The 21,937-nt window shown below is 36.1% G+C and overlaps 1 protein-coding gene across 1 annotated transcript in view; it reads left to right on the plus strand.

Annotated features, from left to right (window-relative positions):
• Window positions 1–21,937, plus strand: part of MTA3 (metastasis associated 1 family member 3) — a 144,698-nt gene that overhangs the window by 87,754 nt on the left and 35,007 nt on the right. The window contains exons 12-16 of the mRNA XM_067293134.1: window positions 1,960–2,084; window positions 3,337–3,488; window positions 4,142–4,364; window positions 12,873–12,959; window positions 17,460–17,606. Coding sequence (XP_067149235.1) covers window positions 1,960–2,084; window positions 3,337–3,488; window positions 4,142–4,364; window positions 12,873–12,959; window positions 17,460–17,606 — 734 coding nt within the window. The remainder of the gene's footprint in view (window positions 1–1,959; window positions 2,085–3,336; window positions 3,489–4,141; window positions 4,365–12,872; window positions 12,960–17,459; window positions 17,607–21,937) is intronic.

Here is a 21,937-nt window from a genome sequence, read left to right on the forward strand (position 1 = left end):
AGCCTAGAATACAATATGAAATAATTTGAAAATCCAGTGTTACCTTTTTGATATCTTCTATAAATTACATACAATGGAGCTTCCTTTCTATATTTCATACAAACTTTTGTCTCCTAAACAGATTTAATAATACAAATAGCAGACTGTTAAATTCAAACTTTTAATCTCATCTTCTCTGAAGAAAAAAAGTCTCTATGTCTCTAATAAATGTTATCTTTTAAAAAAATTAACGTTTAATAATGGACTTTGGATAATCGAGTTGTATGCTGAAAACACTGGTATGAGTGTTCCATAACTCTCTCAGGTAAATAGCTGCTTTAGGAAAACTGTGGCTATGGAAGGTACTCATTCTTTACATAATGCTCTGTTTTATTTTCTTGGTCCATATTGACAACTTGGGGCTTCTGTCAATATATCATCTCTGTTCACAATGGGGACTAGTTGTATTAGATCACAAACTCTGTTCTGAAATACAGATTTTTTTTGCCTTCTTTTTCTTTGTTGCTGTCTGTTGCCTCTGAGTCAAGATAAAATCCATAGTCAACGGTAAGAGAGTAGGAATTGTTAAATCTTTTGATAATTGTGCAATCTGGGGCACTCATGGACAAATGGATTGTTACCACTCTTTCAAGATTGAATTCTTGCATTTGAGATCTGAGTAGAGTTGACTCTAAGTTAGAGATGAATACCTTTTCGAACTTGATCATAAAATACTATTTCCTATAAAAGCAAAGTTCTGTCCTCAAAAAACAGAGTCCCTTTCAATTGTAGGTTTCTTTAGAAGGTAACTAAGCAACAGATTTTACGGAGGGAGACTTAATTTTCTCTTGATTTCTTCTCTCGTGCCTTGAGGCCAAGGGACTGCTCTTGAGTACCTTGGGAAGGTACTTGATAAAGAGCATCTGAAAATTGTGAAAGTAAGTCTCTCACTGGATGTATTGAAAAAGGAGAAGAATAGAGACGAACAGGCTGACCTGCATATATTTGGAGTAGAGACTTGATACAGCAAAGGTTTCATGTACACCATACAGGAATAGTGAAGAAACAAGGATAACTGTGCAGGTTTTTTTTTTTTAATTTAATTAGTCATTTTAATTAATATTGTATATATTTTTATATTTAAGATAAATCATGTTAGAAATCAATATATCCGGCCTTGCATTGTATTATCAGTTTTGCTCATCAGAGGGGTAAATAACACCCACAAAATTGGAGCAGTGAAAATACTGTGCTTTAAGCTAGTGTGATTGCACTTATTGTCTCAGAAGTAAAGTCCCACTGCACTGAAGCAGTAGTAGATTAAAAATATATATATAACAAAAAAAAAAAAAAAATCAAGCCTACTCAGAACAGAAGTAGTTTAGGGCATGACCCAAGCAGAACATCCTGATACATGATCATCTGCGTGAGTTTTACCACAGTTATAGGACATTCGCGTTTACTGTGAATGATGCAAAGATACGTACTTCTGCTTGAGATATGGATCAGCAAGCCCCCTTGTACTGTGGAGAGCCTTACACTATTACAGGCAGTACTACTACTCTTACATGTGTTGTACTTCACCCAAAACCTGGCCTCACCATGTAAAGCTTAATCTGTTTTAAACCTGTTGACTGGAACTCCCTTCTTAAATTCCATGCTGTGTTTGGGATTATTGTTATGCTTGACCCGGAGACTTTGTTTTTGCATAGCTTGCTGAGCAACTCAGACCATGTAATAATTTTTGCTCTCGTATTTTACAGAGCTCTGTAAATTTGATTATTGAATCAATTCTTTACATAATTAAGTCTCTTACTGTGTTAAAAATCCTAGAGAAGCATAAAAATTAGTCTTGCAGTTTAGAGTATTTTGTACAGATTTTGCCACCACACATCAGAATTCTAGAACTAAACTGTTTTTATGTTGATTAACTTGCTAATAAAATCACTTCTGAAAGATGACTTTTTATTTTATTTAAAGCAATAAACCAAATCCCAATCAAATATCCAGCAACAATGGGAAACCTGCTGCAGTGAATGGAGCAATGGGAGCCTCCTATCAGGCACAGGCCTCACTAATAGGTCGGGCTTGTGAAAGTTGCTATAGTAAGTAAAATTTCTTGAGCTTTTTGTGGCTCTTTTGTTTCTTTTAATAATTTGTGTGTCATTGTCCAACTATTAGGATTTTTGGCTAATCTTAATATACACTGTTTTTTAAAAACAAATGTACTTTGTTTCCATGCTGTAAATAAATTGAAGTTAGTTTTTAATGAATTGTGTGGCGGAAGTAATTTTAAATTAGAGCTACCTTTAATATATTAATTAAACATCAATATTTCAAATCTAGTTTGATTTTTTTGAACAATCTAGAAAGTTATAGAAAGGTAAAGTAGTGTAATACAATGACAGTGATATGTTGATCTTTTACCTTTAGAATTCCAAAATCCAAATTTATTTTTATTTGTCCAGAAAGATTGCAGAGTTTTTGGAGTTTTTTTGTTTTTTGTTGTTGCTTTTTTTTTTTTTTTTTTTTTTTTTTTTTTTTTAAGTATTTTGTGGGTTTCCAGTGATCCCTGTTGGACCAACTTTGTCTTGAAATACCAGCTTTGATATTGTCACATTTTCTCTCATATAAGCTAAAATCAGAATTGGAAAGAATAGAAAAGGCCTAGCATATGAAAGTTCTGTACTTATCATTGCTGTGCCTTTCTGTGCCCTAAGCACTGATTAAACTCAAATTGTATTTTGTATATAGAAAGTTCAAGCAACATACTTCCGTTGCTTTTCAAATTACATTTTTCAAAGAATAGTTTTCTTCTGAAAGATGACAAAAAAAAAGAGGAAAGAAAAAAGGTTGAGTTAGTGTTTCCAGATGAGTGTCCCTATGCAAGAAAGGAAAGTAGACATTCATCTTAAGTCTTAAAAGTATGTGCTTATTTCTTTGCTTATATGGATCTTGGCCCATAAGTACTTATTCTGCATGACTTGGGCAAAAACCCTCAAACCTCCAGCAATTCTCATAACTAGCAAGCACCTCAACAAGTGTGTCTTCTGGATCAAAATGAGAAATAGTGGAGTGTTTTATAGGGCCTTTTTTTTTTTTTTTTTTTTTGTGATCCAGTTGGTGACACGAAGTAAATAACAAAGTATTTCTAAATTTTCACTGGGAATTGTCTTTTGTGGCAACTCCCCCATTAAAACACCTTTTGCTTTTTCAAGTTCTTATTTTCGTTATGTCAAATGAATTAAATATTTATCTTTATGATGCTCTTACAGAATACCATTTATTACAGCATTTGGATTTACTGTATTGAATGCAGCATGCATCAATTTAGCTGTCCTGTTTTCTCCTCCTTAGCTCCACAATCTCACCAGTGGTATTCTTGGGGCCCCCCTAACATGCAATGTAGACTGTGTGCATCTTGCTGGATTTATTGGAAGAAATACGGTGGCCTGAAAATGCCCACACAGACAGATGAAGATAAACTGTCTTCCAGCCAACCTACAGAGGTAAGATAAACTTTCCTGAAACAAACTGTGGTGCTTTCTCAAGACTTCTGTGATTTCAGCAGTTAGTGGAATGCTTTTTGTGTCTGTATTCAACATCAGAGTTGCAAAACTTAACTGCTGAATATTTCTGTCTTAAGTAGAACTGAACAGTGTGCAGCTCCTGCCGTGTCTTTATTTGACCAGGTCTTCAATAGACAAATGTCCTTTTCATGCATTTTCAGTGGACAGATGTTGTCATCTTGGTCAAATGGCATGTTATCTGTAAAGTGTTAATAGGACTATACTGTATCTCGTCTAGAATGGCATGAAATTTCCACTCGCAATAGAGCTCACTTCATTGTTATACAGCTTCTTATATAAACCCTAGTTTTTGCATGGTGCTGCTGTATACCATTTGATTAACCCTGTGAATTTATCCAAATTGGGAATTTTTTAATGCTGAAATATGAGGGAAATATCTTTCTCTTGTTCATTCTCTTCATTTGTAGAGAAAGAATACCCATTCTTTCAGCTTGTGGTCACAGTATTTAATAATATTAGAAAATGTTCATTAAATGTGATCATTGTGAACATCTTTTGTCACTGATAGAGAAGATTCAGGTTGTCTATTTCAGATATTGTTTTACGATTTTTGTTTTGTTTTATTTTTGTAGGAGTCCCATGTTAGAACTCATATGTCCCGCCAGGCCACACAGGGAACTCCAGTTCGTAACACTGGGAGTCCAAAGTCGGCAGTGAAAACACGCCAAGCTTTCTTTCTTCATACAACATGTTGGACAAAACTTGCCCGCCAGGTCTGCAAAAATACCCTCCGGCTGCGGCAGGCAGCAAGACGTCCTTTTGTCCCTATTAACTGTGCTGCCATTAAGGCAGAATGTAAGATGTTTTTTTAATTCTTAGTTCTGTGTGCTGTGCTTCCCACCCATTTTTGTCTTTTAATTTTATTTTCTTTTACAATAAACATTTCTTGTCTATACCCTTTTGCTTTTCATTTTTTCATTTGTCTAGCATATCACCAACACATTTGGATAAAGACTTCCCTGAACAGATTTCAGTCTATTTTAAGAACAGAAGATATTTGGAAAGAGGGGGGATGTTTCAAATGAATTAAAAGGGGCTATCCATTACCTTATTAACTAATCACAGATTGCTGTTAAAAAAGAAATTTCATGGGAAATCAATGTTTTGACATGTAAGCCATGCTTCCTACTAGTTAGTGTGAAAGAGGTTTGCTTTTATATTGTTACTTAATTCTTTGCTGAGCAAAAAGTGTAAGTCTATACTTGTTTTACTTTTTCTCAGTGGTGGTGTTCAAGGAATAAGGTGCATTGCTGAGGATGCATAAGAATGTCAGTCTGACCTGTAACCCAGTCATTTACTATAGTTCAGTTCAGATGGTGGTGATAGTCATGTTTATTATTTCATCATAATTCCTTTTTTTGTTCATTTCAGTTTTAAATTTAGCTTTAAATATAATTCTGTAGTATGTTCGGTTTAAAAAAAAAAAAAAGGCAAACTATAAAGAACTGAAGAATTCACTAGTAGTATTACAAATGGTTATGAGATGTTATAGACAGCAATCAGTAAGTTTCTTTATGTTCATATGGTTTTAGATTCCAGCCCAAAGTCCAATGGAGACATTGAACGTTTCAGCAGGTTTTATATCTGTTCTGAGCACATTGCTTTACTGCTCACACTCGTTACATTTCTCAGTCTTCCATAGACAGAGTTCCCAGAGCATGTGCTTGGTATGGCACAACAAGACAAGCTGACATACAGTCAGTTGTATTAGAATTGAAGAGACACTTTTAGAATATTAGATACTGTTTTTATAACCATGTTTCCTAGATTAAAACTAAAATTGGAAAAATGTTTTCCCAGCACAGTGAACTGGGATGCCAGTGATGTCCATGCCGTTATGAGAATTCTCTCCTCTGAGGCTTAAAATCTGTTTTTGAGCAATTGTTTTTTCCTCATGTTCTTTAACACCAACCCTTCTTCAAAGGCAAGCTCTTCATCTGCTTCTGCGGACATCCAGAATTTGATGAATATTTCTGTTCGTTGCTCTTCTCTTATTTATCCCATTGTCCCATTGGGCATTTTCTTTCCTCCTTGAAAGCTATCGAAGTCAGGAACAACTTTCAGGAAATCACTGGATTTAAACCAGTCTGAAAGGAAACCGTATGTCTACTATGTGAGTAAAATAGGTTTATTCTTGTACTTTGATGGAAGAAGTGTCTGAAGGCTGGACTAGACTTACACTTATCCTTAATACACTCTACAGCAAATCATTTGAAAGATTCATAAACTAATAGAATAAGTTATTTCCTAAGGAAATAAGAGGAGAAGATTGTACCTTTTAGTATATGTAACTGGCACTGATTTAAAAAACGACTGTGGAGGAAAATTAATTCTAGAATTAGGCTCCCTGGAACCTTGATTCTTTTTATCTCCCTCCCTATTTGTTCTTACTTGTTTCAGTTACTCAATTTGAAAGAAGATTAAGCTTTTATTTAAGGAGGAGAAAAAAACAGAAAACAAAATCCAACTATTAATCATCAATCTAGAACAAATTTTACACACAGTTCAACTTTTAAAACAAAGAAATGAAAGCTGAGCTTTTCAACAGGGAATAGTCATTCTTGTATCATACTGACAGTGCCGTGAATGCTTCATCTCTGTTCCTTTGACTGAAAAAATGCCACAACAGATTAACATCAAGAGCAGAAAGGTTTGTTTGTTTGTTTGTTTGTTTGTTTGTTTTTCTGTAGCCTCTGTCTTTTGTTGCTGTTTTTACTTTCAGGAAAATTTGGACCTTGCAGTTTTGTCTGTTTGAATGCTGTTGTTTCCTGGAGCATTCAAACATTCATCCTGCAGACCTAAAATAGATTGAAAAAAACCTGCAGTTGTTGATTCTTTTTGAACACAACCTTCAAACTATTTTATAATAGTGGTAAACAGATCATATGTAATTTAATTTTATTCATGTTTCTCTGTGTGTACACACACACGCGTGTGCACACACTCAGTCACTCACTCTGTTTCTGACTGTCTCCATATGGAATCATACAGTGTTCTCAACCTGCATACATTTTGTCTTTGTGATGTTCTTGCTTTAGTAAATCCTGTTAGGTAAGTCTATAAAATACAGTTTTCTGATATTGTTCGTGTTCTTGCACCTGGTGACCTAGGTCTTCAGTTCACTCTGTAGATTTTAATTTTATATCTAAATAGACTATCTCCTCTTGAGCCTTTGAATCCTCTTTTAAAGATAACTTGATGGCAGTCATTTTTACATGAGATATTTAATTAATAGTAATGGTTTTATATGCTGAATAGCACAGAGGTTAGCAGTTACAATATTGAATCAATGTTTACGATGATGTTGGAGCAGTTATAATTACAGTTAGTAACCTGGCCAAAGTGGCAAGGTTACTCATTTGATATGGCATGAAATGGTCAGGACATCCAAGAACTGGTTAAGGATTGAAATTTGTTTTCTACGTTGGTGTGCTGAAACTTGAATCTGATGACTTTTTAGATACTTTTCGAGGCTCACCTGACTCTCGGTTTGTATGTGTGTGTATGTACAGAACCAGTGCTTGGAAATGTAACTGTATTTCACAGTTATATTGCAGTAGGTACCATACCAATGTTATCACACACTCAGAAACCTAAAAATTAAAGAGCAGAGGGTGGGAGGGCACTTACCCCAGCAGTGTACCAGGTTTTATGTCTTCTTAGTCTTATGCAGTTCACTGAAGGGCCAGGTTGTAAATGAAACTTATTCCCAGTTTTCGAGAAGGGAATCTGAACAAGCCAGTTGGAACTTGCTGTAAAAATAAATTGATTATTGCATTCCACCTTGCAGATACCTCTTTTGTCTCAGAGGGGCATGGAAGCTTTTGAGAATGCTAGTCTCAGGCCCAACCCTCCTTTGGAGAAACCAGATTTCAGATGGAGCATTTTGTTTGATTCTTGTAATTCCATCCACATAATCTCCCTCAGTCTATTACATCCATTGGCAGAAAACAAGGTGCTATTGTATGTTCTTCGTTTCTTTAGTCAGTGTAGAGAATTAGATTTTTCTGATTAGTAAACCATGTAGCATGACCTCAGGTCATGCCAGCAGGAGATAACCGAGAGGATGCATTCACGTCTCAGCTCAATTTAGGGATGGCTACCAGAATGCTGAAAAAGCATAGCATCTCCTGCTATGAACATGATACATCATGGAAATCTCAAATTTTGTTCTGCTAAAGGTAATAGGCTTGTATTAGGTGTTGACCCCCCCCAAAAAAAAAAAACAAAAAAACCACCCACCACTTCTGTGATACCACATCAGTCCTCGCTTTTCTAGGCTGAGAACTCAGTCTGTTTAAAACCTTATTGAGAAGCCATTTCATTCTGTAGTTTTTCTAATTGTACTGTATCCTTTTTAGAGTTATGGTTTTCTGAATTACATGGACTTAAAGACATGGGTTTCAAAGCACATGAGGTTTTCTATTTTGTTCCTTCTACCCATCCCTATCAGCTATTCTGACAGGAAATATTCTGAATATTTTGAGTATTTTGAGTGACCACTCTTGAGTTTTGACTTGATACTTTTAGAAAGCTGTTTAACTCCATAAATTCTTTCCTGCATAGTGGTAGTTTGGAACCCATCATTATATATGTATATTATAGTCATTTCATCCCTTAAGAATTAATTTGCATTTATTCCTTGATCCTGCTGAGATCTTTCACAATCAGTTTTAGTTTTGATTATGCTCAGTGATTTTTGCATCATCAAGTTTTGTTAATTCACTAATCATCTCTTTTCCTGTTCATTTATATGTTGAACAACACAGATCCTTTGGGGATTGCATGGAGAATTGCAGTCTATAACAAACGCTGTCTTATCTTTTAATCGAGTACGACTCCCTAAAAAAAAAACACCCTTCCCTTTTACCCCATAACAGGTGGAAAGCAGCAGTCTTTGGTCACACAGTTTGTCAAAAGCTACTTGAAATGCCAAGCAGGGTGCTATCAGCCAGATAGCTGCGTGCATATAGAAACTGATTCCTTCAGTAAATCCTCCTAAACCTGTGACACTTGCAGTAACAGACTCAGTGTTGTGGGTAGGAAGGTAGAGAAGTAAGAAAGAGGAGGAAGGAGGTAGAAACGTTTAGAGATTTCTAGTTCCACCCCCCCTGCACAGAGCTCAGGGTGCTCAGGGCCTCTTGTCTAGCCGAGTTTTGTACATCTCCAGGAAAGGAGACTCCATGACCTCTCTGGATGCGTGTTCTAGTGTTTGACCACCCTCATGGTAAATAAACTATTCCGTTCATCTAACCAGAATTCCCCACTTTCCAGCTTGTTTCTGTTGCCTCTCGTCCTGTCCCTGCATACCTCCGAGAAGGGTCTGGCTCCATCTTCTCTATGCTTTCCCACCAGGGAGTTGGAGGCAGCAATAAGGTCTCCCCTTGGCCTTCCCTTCTCAAGGCTTAATAGACCCAGCTCCCCCAGCCTCTCCATGCGTGTTGTGTGCTTCAGCCCCATGACCAGCTTAGTGAGTCTCCAGTAGATGGACCTGCTTCCTAAGTCCATGTCTCTCTTGTACAGGAGAGCCCAGACCTGGGCACAGCATCCAGATGTGGTCCCACAAGGGCCGAGTAAAAGGGAAGGATCACCTCCCTAGACCTGCTGGCTGCACCCTTGCTGATATGGCCCAGTGTGCAGCCGACCTCCTTGCTACAAGGGCACGCACACTAGTGTTCACTAATGTGAACACTCTGAATAGATTTTCCTTGTACAAGATCTTTGACTTTTTTGGTGTTTTCATATTCAGCTGTGTGCCTTTATTAATAGTTCAACCATTTTGCCATTATACAGATCATACTTACTCAAGAATGTTGTTGTTTGTCATGTTTTTGTTCTCTTGCACTGAGACCAATTTAAACAATAGGTTAAACATCTGTAGTGTATGAGTTTGTTTGGGTGAATTCCACCTGGTTCTGGTAACTTGCTTTTATTCACTTACCAGTTTGTTCTGAAATATTTCCTATGGACACTTTGATATGAGGTACTTCTCACACTTTCCTCATAAAAGCATTTTGGAGGGGAGCTAGTTTAAGTTCCTCTGCAGTGAACAGTGATATGACGAGTTCATTCAGCTTTTCTGCCGTTTCTTCATCTTTTTTTCTGTACTTTCTTCATGCCTTGATCATCTTGTGTTGCTGCAGGCACTGGCGTGCTTTCTGCTTTTGATGTGTTTGGAAAGTACTGTCAAATGTTATGCCCTAAGCATAAATCAAAGTAATTTTGGCATGCTTTATTGTGGTTACAGATTTAACTTGCTAGAGTTTGTGCTCTTTTCAACTCCTTTGTAGAATGTCTTTTTTCAAAAAAAAAAATTTTTTTTTAGAATACTTTTTTATTTCTCATAGCTTCCTGTATTTCACTGATGTTATTAATATTTATAGTGTTCATGTAAAAGTCCATATTTGATTTTAGAAATTTTTGGCGGAATATTTTTGAGACCGGTTTTTCACAACTTCCTACCTAAATTTTATTCTATAGTTATACACTTAAGGATGATACACCATTTAACTTTGTGTTTTTCTGTATGTGATGTATAAAGATGCTCATCTTTAATCCACAGTATGGTACTCTATGAAAAGTATAATCAATATACCATTATTAAAAATATTTTTATGAGATAGCTTTGCTTTAGAATGCCCATCTTTGGTGAACATGCTTTTCTACAGCAACAGAAATTGTGTTCTCTTTCCAGTCTGTGTTTTCAGTCAGCATATTAATATCTCACCATGATTCAGTGTCTTTTTCCCAGTGAAGATATGTAGATGGAAGTTTCTTGCTAATTATTTCATAGTGGTTGCTTTGCTTTTCCCAAACTGACTATAAAATATTCTGCATAGTATAAAGTATTCTGTGTAGTCTGTTTTTCTTACACAGGAAGACAGTGGAGATGCATCTTTCTACTCTTTCATTTAAAATACTTTAAATGTTGAGGAATATCAAAAATATTCCAGGCTCTAGGCTCAATGCATTTTTTTTCCTCTGAGAACAGTATATTCTGTTATTTATATTAAGATAAAACAAAAAAAAAAAGTACGTTGCATACTTAGCATTAGAGTTCTAGAGCCTTTGTGCTTCCCAGGTATCAGCTAGGATTTTTGCTTAGAGCATTTAAGAATTTCATGTAGATTGCTTAATATACTGAAATAAGTTGTGCATTGTCTACTGGGTTAAAACATTTATGACTTGCATGAAAAAGGTAAATACTGAAAATAAATGAAATATTTATTTCAGTCATTGCTGTGGTAACATGACATACATGGTTTTTTCACAAATCTGCATAGAATATACAAAAAGATTGTGGATTTTGTGAATTTTATGTTTTTTGTTAGATATAAGTTATTCTGTGTAGTTTCTTTTCCACTTCATGTGCATATGTCCTCATTTGTTTATGCTGGAATGAAATAAATAGGAACTTTTTGGTAAAAACAAAAACACAAGGTGGAGACAAAGTGGAATTATATTATTATAATCTAATTATAATATCTAGCTCCTATAAAGCTTGTTAGAAAGTGCAGCCCTGTGTGTGATACCTATACAAAGAAACACGTACATGTATATATGTATATGTGAGAAAAGGGAATTCTAGACATACAAAATAAAAGTATTTATGCAATTCTGTACTAAACAAAATACCTGTGTTCTAGGGATACTGGAAGTCCCATATTAGGATTATTCCTGTGCTTTTGGAAAATAGATGACCCAATCATCCAAAGTAGTTTAAAAAAGGTAGTTTAGTTCCAATAGTCTTGAAACTACTTAATGAAAACTAATTTCTTGTGGATTTTGCCTTAGGTTGATTTGCCTCTGGTGTTTAAGTGTGAATCTCTTGTTAATAACACTTTTTCTGTATTTGGGGCATTTAGAAAGACTGTGTATTCTGAGTGCCTATAAAGATGTCAGTCCATAGTGGTAGTATCAAATTCAGGTAGTTACTGAGCTGGTTTTCAAGTACATTTTCATGTACTTTGCAGGAAGTTATTATCGTAGACTTTTGGGCTCTACCATATTTGGTTAAAATTGGCCAATTTGTTCAAAAGTTTTTACAAAGACTTTTTTTGTATATTTTATATATAGTGTGCGAATATATGTAGCCATATATGAGTAGTGCAAGCTTTATATTTGTAGGTCATCAGGTCAGAAATATGTGTATTTACTTTTCATAAGAAATTATCTTAACTTCCATGTGATCTATTCAACTTTGTTAGCTAACTTTAAGAGGCAAATAAATGAGAAAGTAAAAAACACACAATAAAGCAAAACACCTTTTCCATTTTGTCTTCTGCCTATGTTAGTTCCCTAACAGACTTTTTTTTTTTTTTTTTGGATGAATAGCAGAGAAGCTTTGAATCCCGTTATTATCCCGGGCACAGCTAACTGTGTTGTATACTTTATTTTATCTTATATGGAACATCTTATAATATGCGAGCAGTCTGAGTACTTTTAGGAGTTAATAAACCCTCAGTTATCCACCATCACCACTGTGATTCTATTTAAGTTGCTGGATGAAATTGCTGATTGTTACGATCAGGTAACAATTCAGGTATCCCATACAAAAGTCTTTAATTCACTAAGTACAGGAAATACTACATACAATGGGAAGTATTATATAATAATGATGGACCACTAATGTAAATGAAAAATTCACAATGACATCATTGAGGACAGGATTTCACCATAAGCTTTTTGTATCCAAGGCATTCATAAGAAGAACATACCAGGATGGAAATTTTCTTAGTTGTAAGTGTATAGGGTTTTTTCAAGATTCAGCTTGCCACAATCAGCCAGTGTTCTATTTTACTTAAGGATATGAATCACTGTACCATGGGAGTAATATGATGTGACGGAATTCAGTAGTTCCAATTTTAGACTCCTTAGCACTTTAGTTCCCGATTTAGAGATTCCCTTGTAGAAAACAATGAAGAATTCCATGTAAATCCTTGTTAATAGAGCTACTTTTATTTTAATACTCATGTTTTCATCTGTTTCATTTGCATAGTTGTCTATTTCCAAAAAGATTTTGTTGATACAAAATGTAATCAAAGTTGCAGTACAACATACATTAGCTTTTAACAAAATTAAGAATCATAAACTTGCTTACTTTTGCATAAATGAGAACACGGCCTGCCTTAAAATCTCTATCATTATTAGCATTGATGAAAAAGAAGAAAATATGCTAAAAGGAAAAAAAAATCAGTCAAGAAATTTGTGGTAAGAGTGTAAGTGGGAAACTGGTAGGTGCATCCTAATTATATTTGCAGTGGTATAATATTTAAACTGAGCTTTACTCTTTAAAATTCTCAGATGCAGATCGACATTGTGAAGTTGTTGGAAATCCTCTGAAGATCAAAAGCACCAGAAAACCACTGTCATGTATCATTGGGTATTTAGGTGGGTATCTACCTGGAGAAAAATGAATGTTCACTATTTAATGATGTTTAAAAAATCCTACATGCACAGAATGAAAGATTTATGCTTTTATTAACAAAAAAAACTATTAAGATAAATTAATAAAAATTCTGGTGGGCTACTGTAATTGGTTGCAAAACTGCATGATTGATCTTGCAGATTGTAGGCAGAAAGCCTCCTGATACTGGGTTAAAATGACAGATTGTAGCCTGCGGTAATTTAGAATGTGAAAAAGAGTCTGTTAGTCTACATGAAAAAACACTCAAAGAGCAGATATTCAGTATACTCAGTGCTACTCTACATCTGTATCCCCTGAATCCACTTGTAATACTCATGCACTTAAAAGGAGCAGACCTCTGCCACACTGGATGCTGATATTCTTTTAATTGATGGCATAGTTTAAAAAGATGTGATGAAATTCTGTACTGAGATCATAGCCAAGAGGACTCACATGACAGTGGAAAAAAGGGCTTAAAGGAAAGTTTAGTACTTGTGATTCATTATTAAAAAATCCAAAATGGTCCTCTTTGCAAGGAACCACCCCAGACTATTAAATATTTACATAATCATATAAGAGGCGAGATACCTCAGAGGCTTTTCATTAATCTTTAAATGAATATAGAAATCAATCCTTTGATCAGAGAAGCAGTGAATAATTCTACAGCATGTTAATCCCATTTCACAGAAGTATAGCTGAGGGTAGACCTCAATCCAGGTGTTTTGCTTAAAATTTCAATCAACAGGAGTTCATTTATACTAGGACAAAGTAAACAATAACAACCTCTTGATTTGCTAAAATAGAGATCAGCTGTTAATGTAGTTATAACTGCTCTTCCGGGACCTCACATTTAGCAAAATCTAAGTTTCAGAAAACTGGATAAGGAAGAATTAATATTTACTCTCACTGAATTTTGATTCCTCCTACCCTGAAGTTTAAGAAAAAGAAACTAGTGGTAGTTTCCTATAGGTATTCCAGCTGTATGCATTATAACAGCCATCAGTAGACTGAACGGAGAAGGGGCTGGTTTGATTTACTTGATGCAACTGTGGTTGTGAGATAAGGCAGTTCGGCAGGAGATGGTTGATCTGGCTGACCCCATTTGGGTAGTCAAAAGCAGAAACAACAGCACGTGTATCTTGGAAGATACTGTGTGTCTTTAGTGCCTCATTGTTGAGCCTGTGAAGGGTCATCTTGGTAACTCTGCGAGAATATGTCTGCAGGTTTAGTGGCAGTAAATGGATGAACAGTGTCAGATATCATTATGTGTACTTAGGTGAGGGTTTTGTAAGAGGATTAAGAGTTCTAAAATATACCAGGCATCTGCAGAGTCAGCCTAGCATTTGGTTGTATGGGAAGTGAAGGTATCTCACTACAGTTTGAAGGTAAATAATATGTGCTACAGGGATATGAAGTATATCCAAAGTAGTTATAGATATGTGTATAAATTAGCTGCATGAAGATTGCTAGGAAATGGTTTTTAGTTTGCTCATCCCAACGTATTACAGTAAATAAGTAATGCTTACCATATTTTCATCTTAAAGTCTATCATTAAATATCAAGTCATAGCGTGAGGTTTTTGTTTTCTTTTTAAAATGCCTTTCATGCCATTCCCACAAGTAATTATTGGAATACAGTTAATTAAGTCTCACAGGGTACTATCGTTTTCAGCCCTAGTTGTAAGGCGGACAGGATTTCAACTCTCAGCACTCTCTGCGTCATGGTTTCCCTTCATCCCTGTTCTGCTGCGTAGCTGCCCGTTCTGCAGGTGAGGCAGATTAAGCATTAAAGGTAGGCCCTGTCCTTGTGGAGAGCCTAGAGCCAATCCCCTGTAACCACTTCAGTCTGCACTGTGCTTACTAAACGACCCCCCTAAGGTGAACCTCTGGCTACCTGAATGCCCTGTCTACCTCTTAGTCATGAGGAAACCAGGTGAACATTTCCAGCTGAGATGCATGATGCAGCTGCCTAAACACCTCTAGAATTCAGGCTGCTTATGTAGGTGACTCAGTAGGACCCTTTGGCTCTTCTTTGTTTGCTTTGGGTGTTTTTTTTTTTTTTTTTTTTTTTTTTTTTTTTAACTTTAGTGACATTAGTGGAAATGGAAGAAGTCTTCAGGGTTGTTATTACTGTTAATTACATGAGGCCGCAACCTGGGTTTATAATATAAATGTGCTTCAAGTATTGTTTCTTCTTCCTGTATTTTTTATTTTGATTTCAGAGATGATCGTATAACGTGAATCTGGCCAACTGGTTATTTGTTGCATAGCTAAAGGGGTAATTTGGGTTATTCAGATGTTATTTTTAGTTTTCGGAGTTAGCAGAAGCTGCAAGTGGCTAGGAAAATTTCAGTGAAGAAAGGTGCCAGGCAGTAGAACAAGGATAACAGCAGCAGGAATAAAAGAATCCCAAATTCTATTATTCCATAATATAATAATACAATGGGATAACATGATTCACGCAGAAGCTCTGAAATACCTCATTACCTCTCTCAGATGTGATAAAGCAGCTAGTTAGAAAGGGCTGTAAAGCGTGAAAATATTTGAAGCAAGCCTATGGGTAGAGGATGAGAGCGTATGGTGTGAAGACCCCAAAGTAAGGGATTCCCAAAGGACTCAGTTGAGAAGTGGTCCTGGCTGTTTAATCAGGTTCCTCTCCAGAACCTAAAGGAGAGGGTGGGCCTGGCTCCTGCTACTTTCCTCTACTGCAGCAGGAGAAAGGACAGCCTTTGTGGAAAACTAACTGAGGCTTAGTGACCTCTAGACTGAAGAAAAGTCGAAGGAAGGAAATGCCTCCTTCCTTGACTGTTAGCTATCCCTGAAAATACAAGAATTTTTCTCCCACACTGCAAACAAGGGATTTACGGGTTCCTGTCTGTTGACCTAGTGCTGGGATTACTGTGGTTGCTGCTGGAGCCCTTTGGCAAATAAGGTAATATTTATGTGATGTTAGCCCTGAAGATTAATTTTTTCTTTCAGAGTATTGAAAAAGATTGTGAAATGAGCATTTTGGGATCCAGATTCCAGTTGTCTTCAGGAAACGGTGCAAACCTTTCTATTGATTGCTAAGGGAAAATTTTAAACTGAAATAGTGTTCATAACATTAAGCACGCCTCCATTCCTCTTTTAGTAAAAAAAAACAAAATAGACCCTTGTTTTTTCTACAGCAGGAAAAGTGGGAGATGCCATGAAATTAATTGGGAGCTTGATGATCCTAGCCTTTTTTATATGAAAAGCAGATGAATACTGCAGTGAATAGCAGTAGAAAGCTCTGAATTAAATGTGGTGTGTGGATCAGCAACATCAAACTAGCCTTTACACCCCCTCCCCCAAGTGCTGTCTTGAAGCAGTTACCAGTTCCCTCATTTTATGTTATTCCAGTTTCTATTAACAATTTATAGGTGTATTATCCTACTCTACTCTTTTAATGTGACTCTCCTGAAACATCCTGAATGAGGATATTTGTACTTTAAGAGCGCGATTGCATGCACTGACCAACCCATTGAGTAACAGTTAAGCGAAGTCTTTTCAAATGTGAGAACTGTTGGTGTTATCTCTTCCTGGCATGCTGTTCCCTGCTTGTAGTCTGGCCAAGTCAGTGCGGCAGTCCTACTCCTTTCTACTTATTTGGATATTAATGAAACTGTTCAGCTATCCTGCCTTTCTATTTATGGCATATAAAGGTTATAGTGACCGTAACAGTGTGTGTGTCCACAAACTCCCCTGCAACCAGCTACCTGCTCTGAAGTGCACTGGGCAAATGAGTTTAACGGCCTCTTATTTAGCTTTCTGGCACCAACTCTAGAATAATCCTGCTGCATGAACTGTCTTAGAGACTCTGGGATATTTGAAACTCTGTAATAATGATTCTGTGTTAGAGTCTGTCAGCACATGGGGAATCCAATACAATCTTAATGTATTTTTGGTGTTCCTGTCACAGAACCTGCTACTCTGCAATTTTGGAGTAGTTTCAGCTTCAGATTCCTGCTCTAGCTTGCACTTTTGCCATTGCATCTAATGATGTATGGTTGGGAAGATCCCTTAAAGCTTGTTATTGTCAGAGAAAATATTAAATAACTTTAGGTATTAAGGTGATTTCAGTATAGTAAAATGCTTTTATCTGCTTGCTTAAAATCTGTACGCCCCAACAGAAAACTCAGAAGGCTAGGAAAATGTTAATACAGAACTCTTTCAGATTAATTTGCTGAGGTTTTGCCTCTTCACCTGTGAAATCCGTACACATCCACACCATAACAGTGAACTCAGGCAATCCAAAGTGAAATAAAATTTTCTGATTTGGAAGAGCCATAGTTAGAGGTTCATGTTTGAATTGTTAAATTGTTATTCAAGGTCCTGTAGCACACTCCTGCTGAAGAAACTGACTTTCATTTCACTAGAAATGAAATAGAAATGAATGGAAAATATTAACTTTTTAAAAATCAAATATGTACAGTCTCTCTCTTTCTCTTCTTTTGTTTTAAACAGAGATTCATCCTGTGGTGAAACCTAATGTAATCAGGTCAACACCAAGCCTTCAAAGTCCAAGTGCAAAACGACTGCTTGCACCATCTAATCACTCTTCGTTAAGTATTTTGGGAAAAAGAAACTACACTCGTCATAATGGCCTTGACGGTATGTAAAGGAACATAAAATAAATATTCTTTGAGTCTCTGGATTACAAAACTCCTTTCTGTGGGCCTGAAGTGACAAAGTTTTGTGACCTTTCTGTAGGGAATATATATATATTTTTAGAAATTACATTAAATAAGGGGTTATAGGCCTCTAAGAAACAAATGCAACACGAAATTGTGCCACAAATTTAATACTATAAAAAGTATATCTGTAGAGCTAGTGTATTTCCTACTGTCAAATTTTTAAAACCCATTGAAAAGTGTAGAACCATTTCATTCACAGTTTTACTGTGATTGCAGCTCAGAGATGTGTGCTTGTAATGACAGAAATGTAAGATATGATTAGTACATTCATAGTGTGGATTCTTAATGAAATGAATGGTGGTGCATATTCATTGAATATGATAATATTAAGATCATCTCTTATGAAAAACTTTTTTTTGCTGTTTTTGTGACTAATCTTTCATCTCAGTAATGAAGAACAAAAAAGGGAATTTGGTGAAGGGAGAGATGCTGTGTATGCTTGCTTTTGACTCATCACATTGCATTTTTATTTGAGGAAATAGTTTGCAAGGATATGCAAAATGTTGTGAATTATGCTATGCTAAATTACTTTATGCACAGCTAAATAGCTAAATACTTGACCTGCTGATTTACAATCAATCTCTTTGCTAGTATATGAATTCAATACGTGGCTTAAACCAGATTCTCAAAGCTGTGATTGGTAATAGAGGGAAAATAGCTGTTGGCATCTTGCATCCCCAGACAGGTGTTGATTAAAAAAGAAGGAAGTAGTTGTGAGAGCCAGGACTGATGGAAGATAGGAGCTCCTTAGAAAGAGACCGTCTTTTTTTTATTTATGCCACTTACAAAGGAGGAAGCAAAAGGGGTGTCACAGAGGTACCGGCGAGGCTTCCTGTGCACTCCAGAAGTGTGTGTTAAGCCTGGTACCCAGCTGCTGTGTTAGTGTGGTCTGAAGGAAGATCAGATATGAAGCTGTGCCAAAAATGATGGCAATCTGTGGGTAATGCTGAAGTTTCTCAAATCGTCTGTATTTTGTATTCTGGAAAGTGACTGTGTATTATGGAAATTTTTTGGCATTGCCTCCAGCAAGAAAGGGTTTTAACTGGAAGTGTGAGCAATTTTACCTTAAGTACAAATAAGAAGAGAATCCAGCAGGATTTCATCAGTACGCACTGGAGAGAAATGCACTGCATTTCCTGAAGTATCTTTTGGGGAGTTTTAACTTCTGCAAGCAATCAGCTTTTGTTCTGTAATTCAGTATGGTTGTTGAGACTAGGCCCTGAATTTAGGGTCTGAAATAGACTGTTCAAGACACGATCTGCACAAAAGAGATGACTGTCTGTTTTAATGTTTCACAGAATAGATAGAAGTGGAAATGAGGGGGGGATTTTTAGCAAACTAATAGAAACAGTCTTCAAAATACAGGAAGGAAAACAAAGTGAGTTCTTTCCATAATTATCATGCTTCCCTATCATAGTCAACATTATTTGTACCTTACAGTGAAAATATTTGCTGTACTTTAAACAATACCTTTAAATCACTATGTATTTTGACAAAAAATGGTTAGTCAGTATATGCAGAAGAGAGGATCACCTGGACCTTTGCAATATGCAAACAGCCGTTACACAGCAGACAGATAACATGCATGGCAGCAGAAGCCATTCGCTGGACCAGGATGACGGGGCCAAGGTGACAGCCACCTGACTTTTATTTGGATAAAAGATGATTCCATTAATAGCTATAGCCTTAAGTACAGAGCATTTCGCAGACCTGAATTTTTACTGTGAACTTTCACTGTGAAGTTCTGTAGTGATGATCTGGTAGTTAATGCATGAGATTATGAGTCCAGGTGGTTTTTTCCCCTCTCTAATGTTGGCCATTAGACTGGACTCTCTGTTTGATCTTTGAGGGATGAATGACTTCCGTCTGGAAATAAATATGATATTACTTTCCTACTGCAGAGAAAGTTGTAGTGAAAAGTTCAAAGTAAACTTATTTATTATAATAATGTCTATATAAGGATGTATGCATAGAACTTTAAAAAATTTTTGCTCTATTTAGTAAGAATTTCCATTTCAAAGTAAACAGTTTATAAAACCAGTCAGCAGACACACTGATTAGTTTGTATATGTCAGCTAATTGTGTTAAGGCAATTTGCACAAAATAACATCGGATCTGAAAAATTAATATTGGGCTCTGGAAGTTGTTGCTTTAGTAAACAGTTATTTCTGCTAATCTGTTTTCTGTGAAAACATAACTTTAAGGAAAGTATATATCCCAGATAACTGAAATCTGGAAGGTGTATTTCAGTAGTGTAAAGATGGCTATTATGGTTCTTGTCCTAACCCCCTCTTTAATTAAAAGCCTGCAAAGTGTAGTCTGTGCAAGCTGCAAGATAATTCCTGGAATATTGGATGTCATACAAAAGTGCTAATGGAAATTCAAAAGAATAGCTTCCAAGAGAGATCAGGCCTTTTAAAGAGCTGCCTAGAAGTAATTCCCTAAGCAATATCATGTGAAACTTAATAAACTGAGTAGCTATGATAACCTTTCTTTTCTGTGCTCCTAGATTTCCTACCACTTTGTACTATGTGGGGAGAGACCAGTGATGTGAAGAAATAGTTTGATCAGTAGTATCATTGTATACTATTGAATGAAGTTGTTTATAGCACTTGAAAGTGTTACTGGTATTTTTCTCGCTTCTTCAACCTCCCAGTAAAAGAATTGCAGTGGGTGAAGGGCAGGGCCTCTGGTAACCTGGGAGACATGCTCTCACTGAATGGCGTTTCCTCACCATTAAATATTTCAGTATGGGTTTGATCTCCTAAAACAGTTGTTTTTATTAGACAACCCCGTTGGACTAAGTCAAACAGAAGTTTAAGAAATATCAAACTTTTACTGGCCAAAGCTTATCCTTTTGATGAGATATCTTTGAGTTTTGATGACAAATTATTAATAGTTACTATTAACAACTTCTCTGGTTATTGGTAAATATAAAATACTTGTTTGGGCTGTACTATATTCAGCTGCTTTTCAAGACAGAACAACAACTGAGTGACCAGAGCAACTTGGGAAATGGTGGTTTCTGTGTAATTGCACTCACAGCAATGTATGATTTGTGCAATGAAAGGCTCCTTGCCCCTCATCCCCTCCCTGTTTTTTATGTTACTATAAATATACTAAAAAGCTTTTTTGTAACCAAAATACTATTGGTTGTTCCTGGTTTTATTGCATTGTACCAATTAAGAGCACCCAGAAAGCCTACTGTGAAGGTGATATATTCTGTCTTTCAACTCATGCTTTGATGAAACGAGCAAACAAAAATGAGCACAGTGGTCTTACATTAAGTCTTATCTCTTGCTATTTTCATAATCTTAATGCTATTGACATAGAAACGTCTGCATGTTCAGCTTTGCTTTTTTTTTTTCCAGTAGTGTTAGAAAATTGTTTTAAAGAAGCCATAGAAATATGTTTGTTTAAGATATACAGTAATGTAGGGCATTCGAGTAAATGGCACTTAGTCTTGTGTAAATATATATTTAGATTGGCATATTTAAAGGCAGTCTTATTAAGTACATAAGTTGAGAGCTATATTTTGACCAAATTTATTATTAGCAAAATAATTAGTGGCTCAGAAATAGTACAACGTAATATGGCAGTGCTACTTCTTTATGTTTCTATGGGTGGGGAAAGATTATGAGAAGCATCAATAGTATTTGGCTTCATGCTTTTAAAGAGTATTGTGCCTAAATAAGATCATGGTTGCCATTTCTTGAAAAAGTCTTCTGTTGGCTTGAATCTTGTTTTTTCCAGTGCAGCGCAAGTTTCCCTTTCATGTCCAGTGGACATGCCTCCTGCAAAAGTCTGGTGCAACTCATAGGGACGTCTGTAATTTCTAACTACTATTGCCTGATCTTTGAGAATGCTAAGAAGGGAGTTTTTTCCTCTCATTTCAGAAACCGTGGGTTTTGTGCCATGATCTCTTGCTGTTAACAGATCTGAGAATATCAGTCAGCGATGGCTGAGAGATGCAGTTCTAGCTGTATGCATGTTCCCTATATGAGGCATACACCTGAATAAAATGCAGCTATACTGCCACGAACTGCACTGCTTAAGCATTGTATATTGTAACTATTATTCTGGGATGTTGGTGTTTACTGAAGAAAGACTGTGAGCCAGGGCTATTTCTCTCCACGCAGGCAGAAAGATGATGTAGCTGTTTGTATCATTTCTGGTAAAAGGAAGACTTTTCGTGGATGGTCTTAGAAAAGTGTTTTTCCTCCTGTTTTCAAATAATAGCAAATCTTG

Source organism: Apteryx mantelli, chromosome 3 (genome assembly GCF_036417845.1).
Source record: "Apteryx mantelli isolate bAptMan1 chromosome 3, bAptMan1.hap1, whole genome shotgun sequence".
NCBI classification, from domain to species: domain Eukaryota; kingdom Metazoa; phylum Chordata; class Aves; order Apterygiformes; family Apterygidae; genus Apteryx; species Apteryx mantelli.